Source organism: Schistosoma haematobium, chromosome ZW (genome assembly GCF_000699445.3).
Source record: "Schistosoma haematobium chromosome ZW, whole genome shotgun sequence".
Taxonomy (NCBI): Eukaryota; Metazoa; Platyhelminthes; class Trematoda; order Strigeidida; family Schistosomatidae; genus Schistosoma; species Schistosoma haematobium.
In genome coordinates, this window is record NC_067195.1 from 64,899,733 (window position 1) to 64,913,942 (window position 14,210).

Sequence of the window (14,210 nt, forward strand, 5' to 3'; positions counted from 1 at the left end):
CAATTGGTTTCAAGTAGCCTTTCAACGCGTCTGTAGAGATGAGTAAAATTTTTATTATAATCATCTGTTTGGAATACTAAGTGAACCTTTGTGATGGAGCAATTATGCTAGTCCAGTATGATGGTTCATATGTCACTAGGGCATGATGATTTTGAGGAGTCAAAGGATCAGAGAAATTACACGTAGCTGTAGCCAAACCTTGCATGAAGCCAAAGGAATGCATGTATCCCTTAGAGATCATATTTTGGCTGATGACCAACCATAAGGATTAAAGGTCAATTTCTGAAGCGACTCATTAGTTTTTGAAATATGAAATTAATTGGATCTGGCATCTCAAATAGACCAATTCTGACGAAGTTTTGTGTGTTGTTTGGGTCTACTAGAGAAGCGTGATGAGAAAGATAAGTCTGATAGTACTATTCAACAATAATCCGGGCCAAATCTTCAAAGTGATGTAGAATGGCTTTAAATGATGTTGAAACACCACTATAACCTATAATCACTATAAATTAAAAGAACGGATGATGGAGGTAGCGTTTATTTGAACAGCAACAGTAGCGTGTGTACATATAAATAATTATGTCTGTTTTTTGGATGGATACAAGGAAACAATATATATTGGATAAAAATTTGGTTACATATAAAGTGTCACAGATAAAGAAAAAAAAGGTCACTATTTTCTCATTATGAAACCCATTCAATAAACATGTCAATTAAGATGTGAATTGAATGCTTACTTTACCGTGCACATATTGACAGCTTGACATATAACTTCGTGCAAATAAAATCTGTAAGAGATACCAAAACAGAGTTTGGACTCAGTTCCTTTGGACGAAAGTGTGTTGTTCTAATCACAGGCAGTTGTCTCTAGCTTTTTGAATATATTTTCAACTAGCATTTCTCTTGGCGACAGATAAAGCTTGTCTAGATAGAGTGATTTGTAGGCTTCCTTTATATGAATTGTGCCGACCTCATGGTACAAGCTTATGCACCTATAACATGGTTTATCAGTGTAAAACATCATTTGACATAAAGATATCGCAAGTATACGGAGTTTGACAACGCCTTAAACAGTTACACATTTATAATAGAAGTATACCAACTAAGTAAAATCAGTAGCCAGAAGCGAAGAGGTTCTAAGATATATTTGGGAGGCTATTGATATGTCGAAGGAACGCTTGATGTAAGCTGACTGATAGTTGAAAGGGCTGAGTAGCATGGTATACCCACTTGTGATCTGGTACGGATGAGTGACCAGGCGCATTCAACTAGGCGAGTCCACCAAAACTTATGCCGTCAGCATCAAATGTCGACGATTTACAGTGACATTTATTTTGGGCGTTTATTTACCACTACAGACAAACTAAAAAAACAGGTGATCACTTCTTGATTGAAAGTAGTGATTACGAACACCCAGTCATAAATTTTGCTCATTAAAGTCAGAAGGCTGACTACCAGTGTAGTTGTTGGACCTTGAAAGAACTCTAAAATTTAGTTTGTTCACATATTAATCGGCATGTTGCCTTTCTTGTGTGTTTATGTAGTCACTTTTTTCCCGTAAAACACTGAACAGTGTTTGTTTTACCAATTAAATAAGCTCCCAGTCCGAGTTTGTGCGAGAAATGAACTACTACTCTTGGGCTGCGGTGAGGATGTAAGTCGTTGTGTTGTGCACAGATTTCACATTGAATAATAGTCTTCAGTGTTTAGTTAAGTCTGTAACGTCTGACGTCACTTTTTTTACACGGAACGACTATGAGACTGTTCATTTTCAAGCCCCATTTTGAGTTTACTTTCAGTTTTGAGATTATCATATCAAAATGACTTGCAGCAATATTTCAAAACATTTGGCTAGTACCCTGAATTTAACAGAAAGCTACACAAGTTTAGTCTTTGCTGGGGTGTCATGATTTTTACTCAGTCATGAGTTATATAGTTTATAAAAACTGGATTACTTTTCAGACTAACTTACGACCAATTTTTTAGAGCTTTAATTCAAATATGTATGCTAAAAATCTGACTTTTGGGTTCTCCAGTTTAGTAGGCATCCTACGCTCGTTTATATACGGTCACCGTGATTGTGTTTCTGTTGATGTTACGGCTTATAATCGCTCTTAAGACTGTGTCACTTTTATATTTCACGTAAGTTAGATTAGTTGTTAGTAGGGAAAGTGATGCATTGAAGCACTATATTTTTTCACGAGTGGTATTTCTCGGGATTCCGTTCCTTATGTATTCTTTTAGGCCTGTGTTCTAGTCTATGAGTCCGATTTCTTGTGTACATGCACCAACAATTTATGACTTAACTCCTAGTTAGAGTCAAAATCAGTGTCGATCTTAAGTTGTGGGTGATCTTAGTCAAGACAGAGAGTCAGATTTCGCCACATTTTAATTCTGGGTATTCGGTAACTTATTTCACGAGCTGGAATTTATCCTCCACTGGTATTAGCCGCTTTGTTAAGAAAACAGTTAGATAACCCAGTGATGAGCTGTAGCTCCTAACTAAGGCGGTTAATCTGTTTATTTTGTAAATTACATGCGTAAACCGAACGATCTTTTAATTGATTTCAACTGCTGCTTGCTTAATACGTTCAAATTCATCTGTTAACTGGACACGATATACATTTTATTGTTATTTTTGATATCGGTTTAACCAGTGGTTTGTGAATAAATTATCCTTCGTCTACAGTTAACATAACTATTTCATTCCCTTGTCATAATTAGCAATTAGCAGTTATTCCAGAGCCATAGCAAACCATATGTACTATTAGCAATATCATTATCAAGTTACAAGATGCTTATTATAATAAATAGGCTTCAAAATTTAGATTCGGAATCAAGCATGATCCATAAACGTACGTGTGTTTACTGACTATTCTACTTTGTTTTTCGTGTGGATTTAACGCAGAGCTCTATAACTTCTGGCCCGATAATTTCATCTCTGTGCTTATAAGGTATGAGAACTTGAACCAATGTACGTTGTGGTGTGCTACTTATATTGACATAAGTAGTATATGATGTTGATGTTAGTCGTGAACAGAAGGTCTGGCAGCAGGGAGTCAAGAGGATCGAACAGTAAATAATGAAAACAAAATGCAATTTGTATGAAAATGCAAGAGCAATGAAGTCTGAACCATTTTGAGACAATCGACGGACATTTTGCAAATTAAGCATTTACTCTATGATTGTTAGATTTTATTAACAAGTCCTGTAATTTTGTTTTAAATACATTCAATTGTCCCCACTGGTGTTCTTGTTCACTACACGTAAGTACAGGGTTCTACGTTATGACTAATGGTAACATGCGTTATTTGTTTTAGGTTAATTGATCTTAATTTTAACAGTTTGATTTTTTCACGTGTAGGTACCCAGTGTATTTTTGTGAAGTATTTTTTCAATCTAGTCAAAAGCAAGGTAGTTTAACGCTTGTGTTGAATAGTTAGGTTTAAAAAGCTAAATACCACCAAAACTGCAGGGATTTAGGTTAAGGTCAACTAACATTCCCTGATTAACGTAGACATCTCATCGAAATCATGACCCCACACACGGAAATGAAACCTAGGACCTTCGTTCTCGAGTGAGAACATTTGACCTTTAAACTGCTGACCTGGGAACCATCAGTGTTGTCTAACATCAATCAATACACGATAGATATTACAGAGGCAAGTAGGTGTTACACAGTGTGTACAGTTGTGTGTTCAATCTGTTTGATATAGTGATAAAAAGTTAGGTAGAGTTTATAACCTCACGTCTTAAAAGTTATTTCTCGGACTGAGGAGATAGCCTACAGTTTTTGGTCGCTATGCACTTTATGGATTAGTAAAATATCGTGGTCTAACAAAGACGAACCTGTTTTAATTCTTTACACCTAGATCTTAGCAGTATGTTTGCTGTAAAATTTAATAAACAACGTATGTAACTGGTAAGTCAGCAACTAAAACTTTTGATTTCTAGTTTGCTACTCACATGCAAGATATCCACCTATTCAATTAGTTAGTCATTCAGTTTTTGAAATGTTAATCATGCCTAGTATTACCGTCGGTTCCTTATTGATGTTAAAATCTGTCTCTATCTCTTTGGTCAATTGTAAGCTGATGAAAGAAACAAAGAGATTCAACTGACCATGAATTGTGTAAAGTTTCAGACTTAGAATAGATTTCTTTCGAAGTATTTCATAGTGGTAGTCGAAAAGTTTTGACTCTTACTTTAAGATGAAATTATTTTCATGTATCTGAATTCTTGTTAGGTAGTCTGATGCTTTCATTTATTGGCAATGGTTGATTATTTGACCGGAAACATTTCATGATGGAACTAGTTGGAGCGCATTCTCCTGTTACTCACATGTTACTTTTCAATTTTCAGCATACAGTTGGAGTTGTATGGTGTATTAGAAGATGAGTTTATTTGTACAAATCCAGCTTAATTGAAAAGCAAACTACAATAAATGCTATACATAATTCTAAACTGTTTTCTACATAATTTTTGTCAAATAAACAGCAGTTGGTCAATCCCAATGCCTGTCAAGACAGTATCATGAAACATGCCCTCAAGTTCCCATCCAGCCTACTATTCTAATCCAAATAGTGTATTACCCCAAGAATCCATATCGATGCAAACATATTACTACAAGAACAGTGTCCCCGTATCCGGTTTGGGTCCAAACCCATCAACAGCGACTCCCCGTGCATCAGCGCTCCCTCAACAAACATCCCTAACTACAAATAATCATTTAGGTGTTCCTGGATCCGCCCGTTTATCATCCCAGTCACCTCATAATGGTCATCCATATGGGAATTTTCGAAATAGTCAGTCAAATGGTCTTCCTAATAACCAAGATGTAATGTCGGTTTCAATGCACGCCCCATCAAATTATTATTATTGGCCTTCTGGGACTACACCTGGACCTAACACTACGCCATACAACTACAGTGATGTTTCGTCACATACATATGCAACCCCTACACCAGTATCCAAACCAAACAATACAGCTGGTTATCTTAACCCTAATAAAAATGGTCTGACTAACAAAAATAGTCCATCCAATCGGGTAACTCAGCAGTTAAAGAATACGACATCTAATTCAAGTGGCAGGCCGTTATGGAAAGATCGACCACATGTTGGGAAATATAGTTTAATCCAAACTATCGGTAAGGGAAACTTTGCAAAGGTCAAACTTGCCCAGCATTTGACAACCGGAATGAAGGTTAGTTCTTATATTTTCATTCGTTAATGACAGTAATGAGACTTTTAGATAAAAGGTATTATTATTGTTAATATGACAGAGTGTGATTTTTCTTTTAACGAATGTTCCTAGTTTTACCATTTCATCTGATTTTCTTTTATCATTTGCCTTAGTCACCAAAGATGATTAGTTATATGTATGAAAAATGTGCTGCATAGAGAGCACTTAATTGTTTTCAAAGTAATTTTTGTCCCCCATCATTTTGTGAATAAGTTATTTAATGTAATACTCATGAAATTTGGTTAGTTGTTCATTTCCCTTTCTGTCTGTTCTGTTTGTGAGCGGCTGCTTCACTGTAATGCGTCGTTGAAGTAAATTTTCACTAACTTTTATAGTGATTTGTTTCCAAGCAAACTGCTTGGAATTAATTGTGGTTTTCAGATCAAAATAAATTTATAATATCAAATTTGTTTGCTAATTTAAAACCTTTAGATTATTTTCTATTTACATCTTGTTATTTTGTCTGTGAGATTGGGTCAACTACCTGTGCAGTTTATAATTTTATGTAGTCGATTGATTTGATTCGTTTTACCACCTCTTACGCGAGGGACTATTGTCGTGAGTGTGGCTAATTTCTATAGTACTTTTTAGTATTGATAGAACCAAATTATGCGTTAGAATTCTCCGATATCAGACGCATTCACATAAGATTCTGTCAGTCTTACGTACAGTCCGGAAGCTAACATACTTCCTACCGCACTAAAATCAAATTTAAGACAACCTGTGGTGTACGCTACTTATGTCTACAGATATAAGTAGTATATAACACCAGTCAGAAGTTGAAACCCTGACAGTAGAAGGCTAAGAAGATCAAGTTGAATGGAAAACAGAAACGGAAATAGAAAGGAATTGTGACTCAGAAAAATCGTACAGTGTGAAGGAAAAATGATGGAATGTTGCAAATAAAGTATTCCCTCTATGGTTCTCATATTTCGCCAAGAGATTTTGTAATTTTGTACTAAACTACATTTGGTTGTCACCACCTATGTTTTCGTTCATCACAACCGTACGCTTTATTGCGTCACCAAGTTAAATTTACAGGGAAACGTCCAACTGTTCAGTATCTATAGCACTTTTGAGCCGTTAGCAATGTCGATTTATTATCTCAGTGGTCAGGTTATTTTCTGATTATCAAAAATATGTCACTATGCATTTCCGCATCTTGGATTACTTTTGATCATTAGATAACATTATATGACACGGTTAATAGATATTAGTTTTTTAATACACTCATACGCTAAACAAAGATCTCAACACTGAATATGTCTTCAGACAAATGGTAATGAAATAATTCATCTTTATGTTGTGTTCTAACTGTGGGACACAGTACAGATAATTTTCTGCTTACATGAACGTCGTTTTAAAAATTAACTGATTTCCAACTGTTATTCAGTTAGTCAAAAGCTAACCACTCACAGACTGAAAACTTTGTCCATTTCTGAACTTCGGAAGAGATAACGAATGGTATCTAGATGTACTAAATATCCGTGTTACTGTTTACATCTGTATTCAAAAGTAATCCACTTGATAATAACTGGACGTAATCCCATCTGATTGGTCTCAATCACTGATTGTGTCAGTCTACAAAAAAACGACAAAAGTCCTCTTGTGACAATCACAGAGGAATCAGTTTGACTAATATAGTGTCTAAAATGTTAGCTTCAATAATACTTCGATGCCTAACTAAAGCTCGTGAAGAGCAGACTATAGGAAATCAGGCTGGTTTTCGACCTGTACGTGGTTGTATAGACCTGATATTCACACTACGTCAGATCCTAGAAAATAGACACACATTCAGATGGCCCACAATGGTAGTATTTCTCGACCTTCAAGCGGCATTCGTTTCTGTTGATCGTGAGGTTCTATAGCAGTGTTTGTTACTGAAAAAAGTACATTAACCTTATAAAGGCTGTCTACTTGAAAACAACCAGTCGAGTGAGAGCTTATGGTGAACTGACATCAGGATTGAATACCTCAAGTGTTGTTCGTCATGGCTGTCCACTCTCTCCATTCTTGTGTCGTATACGTGCTTTTAGAGATAACACTTTCGTCTTCTAAATTTCCAGGAGTTGAATTTCTACCAGGAGGTTCACTTGTCGACTTAGAATATGCTGATGACATAGTTTTATTTGGTGGAGACGCTGACAAAATGCAGAGTCTTCTGACCACTCTAAGCAACAATGCAAGCATGGTCGGGATGAGATTCTCCTCCTCGAAATGCAAAATATTACTTCAGGATTGGGTGGCATCGTCACCCGAACTAATGATTGGGAGTGAAGTAGTTGAGCGTGTCGACCCCTTCACTTATCTTTGGAGTCTCATCAGCCCTTGTGGTCTGGTGTGTGACGAAATCTCAGCACGGACACAAAAGGCTCGACTAGCTTTTACCAACTTGCGTCATTTATGGCGTAGGCGAGATATCCGTCTACCAACCAAAGGACGTGTTTACTGCGCAGCAGTTCGTTCCGTCCTACTTTATGGCAGTGAAACATGGCCGGTAAGAGTAGAGGACATCCGTAGGTTACTAGTATTTGATCATAGGTGTCTTCGAAATATTGCTCGTATATCCTGGGACTATCGAGTAAGTAACGCAGTTGTTAGGAAACGGGTACTAAGTAAGGATGGCAAATCAATTGATGAAGTAATGAAACTTCATCAGTTGAGATGGCTGGGACACGTGTTACGTATGCCCAACGACCGACTGCCCCGACGTGCTATGTTTTGTGGTGTATGAGTAGGTTGGGAGAAAGCTAGGGGAGGCCAGACCAAAACATGGCACAAGTCCATGAAGTCACTGACAAGTGGATTGAGTCATGTTCATGGGTGTAGACTACCTGGTTGGGGACCGCGAGATGATAGCAACCGATGGTTAGAGACCTTGAATGGCATGGTTCAAAATCGTTTGGAATGGCGCAGGTGCGTACACTCTTTGTGTTCTTCCAAATTCTAATCTCCTGATTCCTCCTTGTCTCTTTTTTCTCTTTCTAAATTTATTTCACTGGATTATACTGCTTGAATAACATCTTCAGACCCTGATCTTTCCGATTACTGTTTGTACTTTTACTACCTCTACCACTGTGGGATTTGAATCGACCACTGCATCTCTGTGCTAATGTGGTGTGGCAACTCGAACTGATGTATGCACGTATGAAGTTCTACGTTTTCACTGACTGACTGACTGATAATTCTAATTGGTGTTTTCAAAGTTTCGGTAAAAAATGTATGCATAATTAAAAATATGGCGTAAAACCAAGCTCGAGCTTGAGTTGAGAGGTAATTAATGTGATTTTTCTACTATTACTGATTTTGAATCATGTCATTTCAAGTTTCCATTATCCCACTAATTGAATCTACTAACACAGCTTGAACCAATAGTCAATGACTTTGTAGTTTAATGTTATATATTTAACTGCCTGCCCCTAGATTTTTTTCCACAACCTACTCCAATGCTAACCAGCTTCTGTTGCAAAAGGGAAACGTGTATTAGTTTTGACGAAATGAAACTGTTCTCTATGATATGTTGCTATCCTTACCTGGTTTACTCAATTATTCTGCTGTTTTCTTTTTTCCTCATTGTCATGATCCTCGTCTACAAAGGTTGCGGTCAAGGTAATCGACAAGACATTATTGAATCACTCAAGTCTACAGAAGGTAGGTAATTTTTCGATTGAGTTGTTCATGTTATTTTATGGAAAAGAGAAGATAATAAGTTAACAGCAGGTTTTATTATCAGCTGAGCGGATTTTAAAGCTAAGAACTGTTGAACAGTTGTTTTGTGTTGGGAAATTTCTTCATCCTATCTATTGGTATTGAAATTGTAATCACCATGACACTGATAATCATGGTTCTTGATTATGACTTAAACTTATTTGTGCTGTTATATAACTTATTTCATTGATGTTTATAGTGTTGTTATACCGAACAGTATCGGGTTAATATGGAATAGCTGGCCAGTACTCTTAGGTTTCCAGTGATCTGTTGATGTTACTCTATTGCGAAGGATTGCTGACATTCAGTGGCAACACCATGTCAGTAATGCAGAGGTTCGGCATCGTTTGTTCGGGCACAGAGATGATAATGCAATTAGTGTCACCATCTTGAAACACCGACTTCGGTGGCTTGGACATGTTCTACGAATGTCGTCCCAGGGAATTCCACGTCGTGCATTATTTGCCGACTCTGGGACTGGTTGGAAGAAGCGGAGAGGTGGTCAGTGCATGACATGGTGTCGTGGTATGAAAGAAAGCTGCAAAGGGCTGGCTTCTGTCGGTCCTTCACGACTCCCTGGTTGGGGTCTGAGAGATGGTGCTACACAGTGGCTAGAGACGTTATCAGATATGGCTCAGAATAGAAGCCAGTGGCGATCCTGCTGTAACCTTTTACATTCTTCATAAAAAGTGGTTGTGTTGTGTGGCGCATATATATTGGCGCTCTCTTGTACCAATATTCATGTGTTCAAATAAATAAATAAATAAAGACTACCATTAAACTTACTGAAGACCACATATGTGTATAACTGTTCTATAAATGCTTCCATAACCACACTCTTCAGCCTATTTTCGAAACATCCTACACAGTAGTGGTTGATTTATAATTACTTTTGAGTATTATTGTCTTTTCAGGAATGACTACCATTTTTTCATGGTAATCAACATGGATTATCTGTCTAAGTTATCTTTCTTCATTATTGTGTTAAACAGATATTATGTTAGCGCTGTTTCGCAAGTTCTTATCAATCCTAATCTAGACGGTTCTAACTTCATTTCATAGATGGCAAGGGCTTCTGCTGTTTTGTTCACTCACTGTGAATAATGGTAGAACTGATTTGATTCTCTTGAATTGACTTAACAAAAACTTTCTAATCTCTTGGAGTTGTATAATTCCAGTAAAATGTTTGATTATGAGTTTCCACTTGGTTTTTGTTTATATTTTTCCAATAATTGACAAGAATATCGATTATTTAAGTAAATACATTTATTCTGTTGCATCGTACCCGTTAAATGTAGTTATCTTTTTTCTTCGCCATACTCAAGAAGTTTATTCTCATCTGTTATTCAGGAATATCTATAATATTGTGTAAACCTATATATATATATATATAGTATGTCATTAGGATAAATAAAAATCTTATATATCCACTTGTTTTGGTGTTCTTTAGTGTTTTCATCAAGCTAATTTTAACTGTCAGTAATGGATTAAAAATTTCATAGCTTTCTTTTGATCCCCATTCATGGTATAAATATGGTTTTAATAAAACTAGTAATATCATGCAAAATTTAAATAAATATAGCCATAGACAACAGCACATTTACATTGTCTTATTACTAGTGATGTTGATCTGCTATCCATATCTATCCCTTTGCAATACCGATCAACATTTATGTTAGCATTCCACATGATTGCATTAATTCATGGTAGTTTGATTGCACAGGTGTAGGTAATTCGCACACATATAACAAACATGTTTAATTGAAATGATTTCAAAATAAGGTTTCTCTCTATTTTATTGTCGGGAGGTTTTGAAAAATATTGGGAGATTTTCATCGTGTGTAAAATATGGTTTCTACTGAAAGTTTCAGTTTTTTTTATAGTGATGTATTTTTTTCTGTCCTTTTGATTTTAGTTTTATGAAAGTAACTAATTTGTGAAGTCAATAAATTTTAATCGTTACAGAATTAAGTTATTCGGAATTATTCCTAAAATGAATATTAGACTGACTTTTTCTTATTCGTTTGCCAATTAGATACTGTATTTACAAAAGTTCCTTTTTCAAATTTTCCTTATCACATTACAAAACTTGAAAAAATACAGTTTGTCTTAATGTACAGTAATATTTAACCTTTAATGATCGTGTTCATCAATAATATAACCGGCTCTCTTTTATTTGTTTTGTTTTACCGAACTGAATCTATAACGTTCCGTTCCTGTTATGAATGCTTACTGTTAGAAATGCTATTTCATCCCGTTAAGAGCATAAATCCACTACAGGCGAAAAATCATCATAAAGACATGAATATGTTTGCTCAGGATGTGTATAATTTTCATTAATATCTGAAACCTTTAACTCGAATTTTCACTTGGTTACATTTATATTCCACACTGGTCATTGAAAAACAAAACGTTTATTGCTAAATTACAATTGTTTAGGCTAGAATTAGGTCCCATAGTTTCATAATTTATCGATAGATATTAACCATCAAGTTCATTTTGAAAAAGTAGTTTACCTAGACAATGGGACGTCTGGTTGTGGAAATACAAATCAATAATTATGGCAAACATTGTTTAGCCATAGAACTGTTCTTCATCTAGGGTTCGACATATTTTTCGCTTATCATTTGTTTGATATCGATTCACATTAAGAAAATTTTTACTTTTGGATTGCGGAATAGATTAATTTATGATTTCTAAGTAAAAATAGTCTTAATAATAATAGCGTAAACAAATAAATTTAATGTTTTGGAGCTGTGCAGAAACAGTTTATATAATATAAGCATTTTACTCACTATACTTTTGCAACATAAAACTAATTATCAATTACACTTTTATTGACCAAACTACTATTTAAAAAAAGTTTAGTAAAGAAAAGGGACGTAACAGTGACCACGCCTTAAGAAAAAATATTTATATCAGTTCTTGTCACACTTGGGCCATGTACTTGTCTTTTTTTAGTTTTGTCAATTTAAATAGTGCTTACCTGTCGCCTAGACTACTACTCGCTTATGACGTTTCATTTAAAATGGTAGAGAGCTATTGTTTTGCTTTATATTCCGTGATATTGAGGAAGAAACAGATTGCAGGCTGTTTTTGTTAAATCATATTTTCAATTAATAAAATACTTTAGTGTTATTTTTTCAATATTCATAATATGTTTAAATATATCTATCGTGTTTGACTTATGGCTAGTGAAGTGATTAAATTGATTTCAATTCATTTTTGTATTGTTTGTTTGAATCTTCGCATTGATGTTCAGGACTGCAATTGATCAGTCTCTTATTGGCATACGTGCATCCTGTGCGGATTGCCTTGATATTGCCCTAAGTCATAAGCATTGTAAGTAATGCTTGTACTGGAGTGAATATCAGCTCTGGGATGCAGGTACACCCGGCTAACGAGTCCTAAATAGGACGAAACTCGCGCCACCATTCATCTTGGCTTAAATTGATTTCAGTTTTCGAAAATCATTTCTGTGTTAACCAAGTATTTTAATAGGCCCCAAACGCACTTTCTATTTACTTCATCAGAAAAAAAAACCAGCAGATGAAAAATACTTAGCTAGGCAAATGCTCTTAGGAGACGTTGGAGTTAATATATGTGATACATACAAGTTAAATATATTCCGAACTCTTTAGCTCTTAGGGTTTTATTTGGTTACTCAGTACTAACAAGTATAGACTTTAACGAAGCTTCTGTTGATGGCTTATAAACTTTTAATGACTGTAGTCAGTATCTTGGTTTTTATGAATGATGTTGATGAATTAATAAATGGAGCATTTGGGTGCATACTCCTCTACTTTGCTACCAAGCACGTTAAGTATTGGACGGAGTTTTATACTCTGAACTGGATGGTTTGGTTATGGAGCTTTCATTATTCTTCTGAACATCATTAGCACAAACTTCAGGTAAAAGTAAAGTGTTCGAATTTTTCCACATATGACTCACAGCTTGTCCTGTCGACCTCGATTTTAACTGGTTATTGTTTTGAGTGTATCACATTTGATTCGACTCTTGGTCCAATATTTGTCCATAATTTTTCTGATTGGTCAATAGATTGGATCGATTTCAATGTGCTTGTTGGTTGCTGATTGACCTGAGTGCCAAGCTTCTGGTGCTTTTGGCTTTCCCTCTATCCAAAATCTGAACATTTTTCCAGTTGAATGTGTATCTACGGTTGTCCCCATGCATTGATATAAGCAAAGATATGTCATGACTTTTGAGCACTAATTGATGTTCATGCAGGTTAAGAAGAAGGGAGTGTCCACTTGGTCCGATATAGCGTTTTCCGCAATTTGAACAGTTTACTTTGTAGATGTTTGGTTTTTCTTCTTTCGTCATTTCGTTCTTTGGTTTGCATAGGATTGATTGAAGTGGTTTTGCCGGTTTGTTTGATACACCTATTCCAAACGGCTTCAATAATCTCGTAATTTCTGATATGTCTTCCATATAGGGTAAGATGATCCGTTTGTTGGTTTCGGTGTTTGATTTTGTTTCTGCTGATGAGTTGGGTTGATATTTCTTGGTGAGGTTGCGTAGGTAGCCGTTCTTTTGAAGGATAGTCATTAGATATATTTTCTTCATTGTTCCACCCTGCAACTTTTACCTGAAGTTTGTGCTGATGATGTTGTTCAGAAGAATAATGAAAATTCCACGACCGAACCATCCAGCTCAGAGAACAAAACTCCACCTAAATCATGCACCTGCGCTACAAACCTACTACACGTTAAGTACTATTTGTTAGTGTTATCCACTTTTGTCAATTTCGTTTAGTTGTTGGTGGCAACTACATGTTCACATAATTTTTCGAATGTCGATCTCCGTTTAGAGATAAATTTATGATCCTCACAGATGAGTGTCCACTTCCATTTGTTGTTTACTGACTACTGTTAGATGATAATCATTACTTTTGTTTAGTAGTTTGGCACTTAAAAAATGAACAAAATTTCAAACCTTGTTTATATTTCATTGAATTACTCTATTTTAAACTACTGGTTTATAATCAGAACTATCTCGTATATGGTGTTCTGTAGTAAGTAGCACGATGTAGGTTTTATACTCATTAGTTTCCGGATAATTTCTATTTTGGTTGTTTGTTTTGTTTTCAAAAAGCGAAAGGTCAGTGTTTGTGTGATGTTGACTGACATTCGTCTGACAAAAACTGACTAAACTGTTTGTGTTTATCAAGAAGAATCGCTTGCAAATTATGATTTTTATATAATCCTACGTATTAGTTGACAAAATTTTGCTTCAATTT

The 14,210-nt window shown here is 35.5% G+C and overlaps 1 protein-coding gene across 1 annotated transcript in view; it reads left to right on the forward strand.

The window, feature by feature from the left end:
• The first annotated feature begins 1,603 nt into the window (after window positions 1-1,603).
• Window positions 1,604-14,210, forward strand: part of PAR-1 (Serine/threonine-protein kinase par-1) — a 35,234-nt gene continuing 22,627 nt past the window's right edge. Inside the window, exons 1-3 of the mRNA XM_051212042.1 lie at window positions 1,604-1,654; window positions 4,363-5,203; window positions 8,840-8,893. Of these exons, the coding sequence (XP_051072183.1) occupies window positions 4,541-5,203; window positions 8,840-8,893 (717 nt within the window). The 5' untranslated portion in view covers window positions 1,604-1,654; window positions 4,363-4,540. The remainder of the gene's footprint in view (window positions 1,655-4,362; window positions 5,204-8,839; window positions 8,894-14,210) is intronic.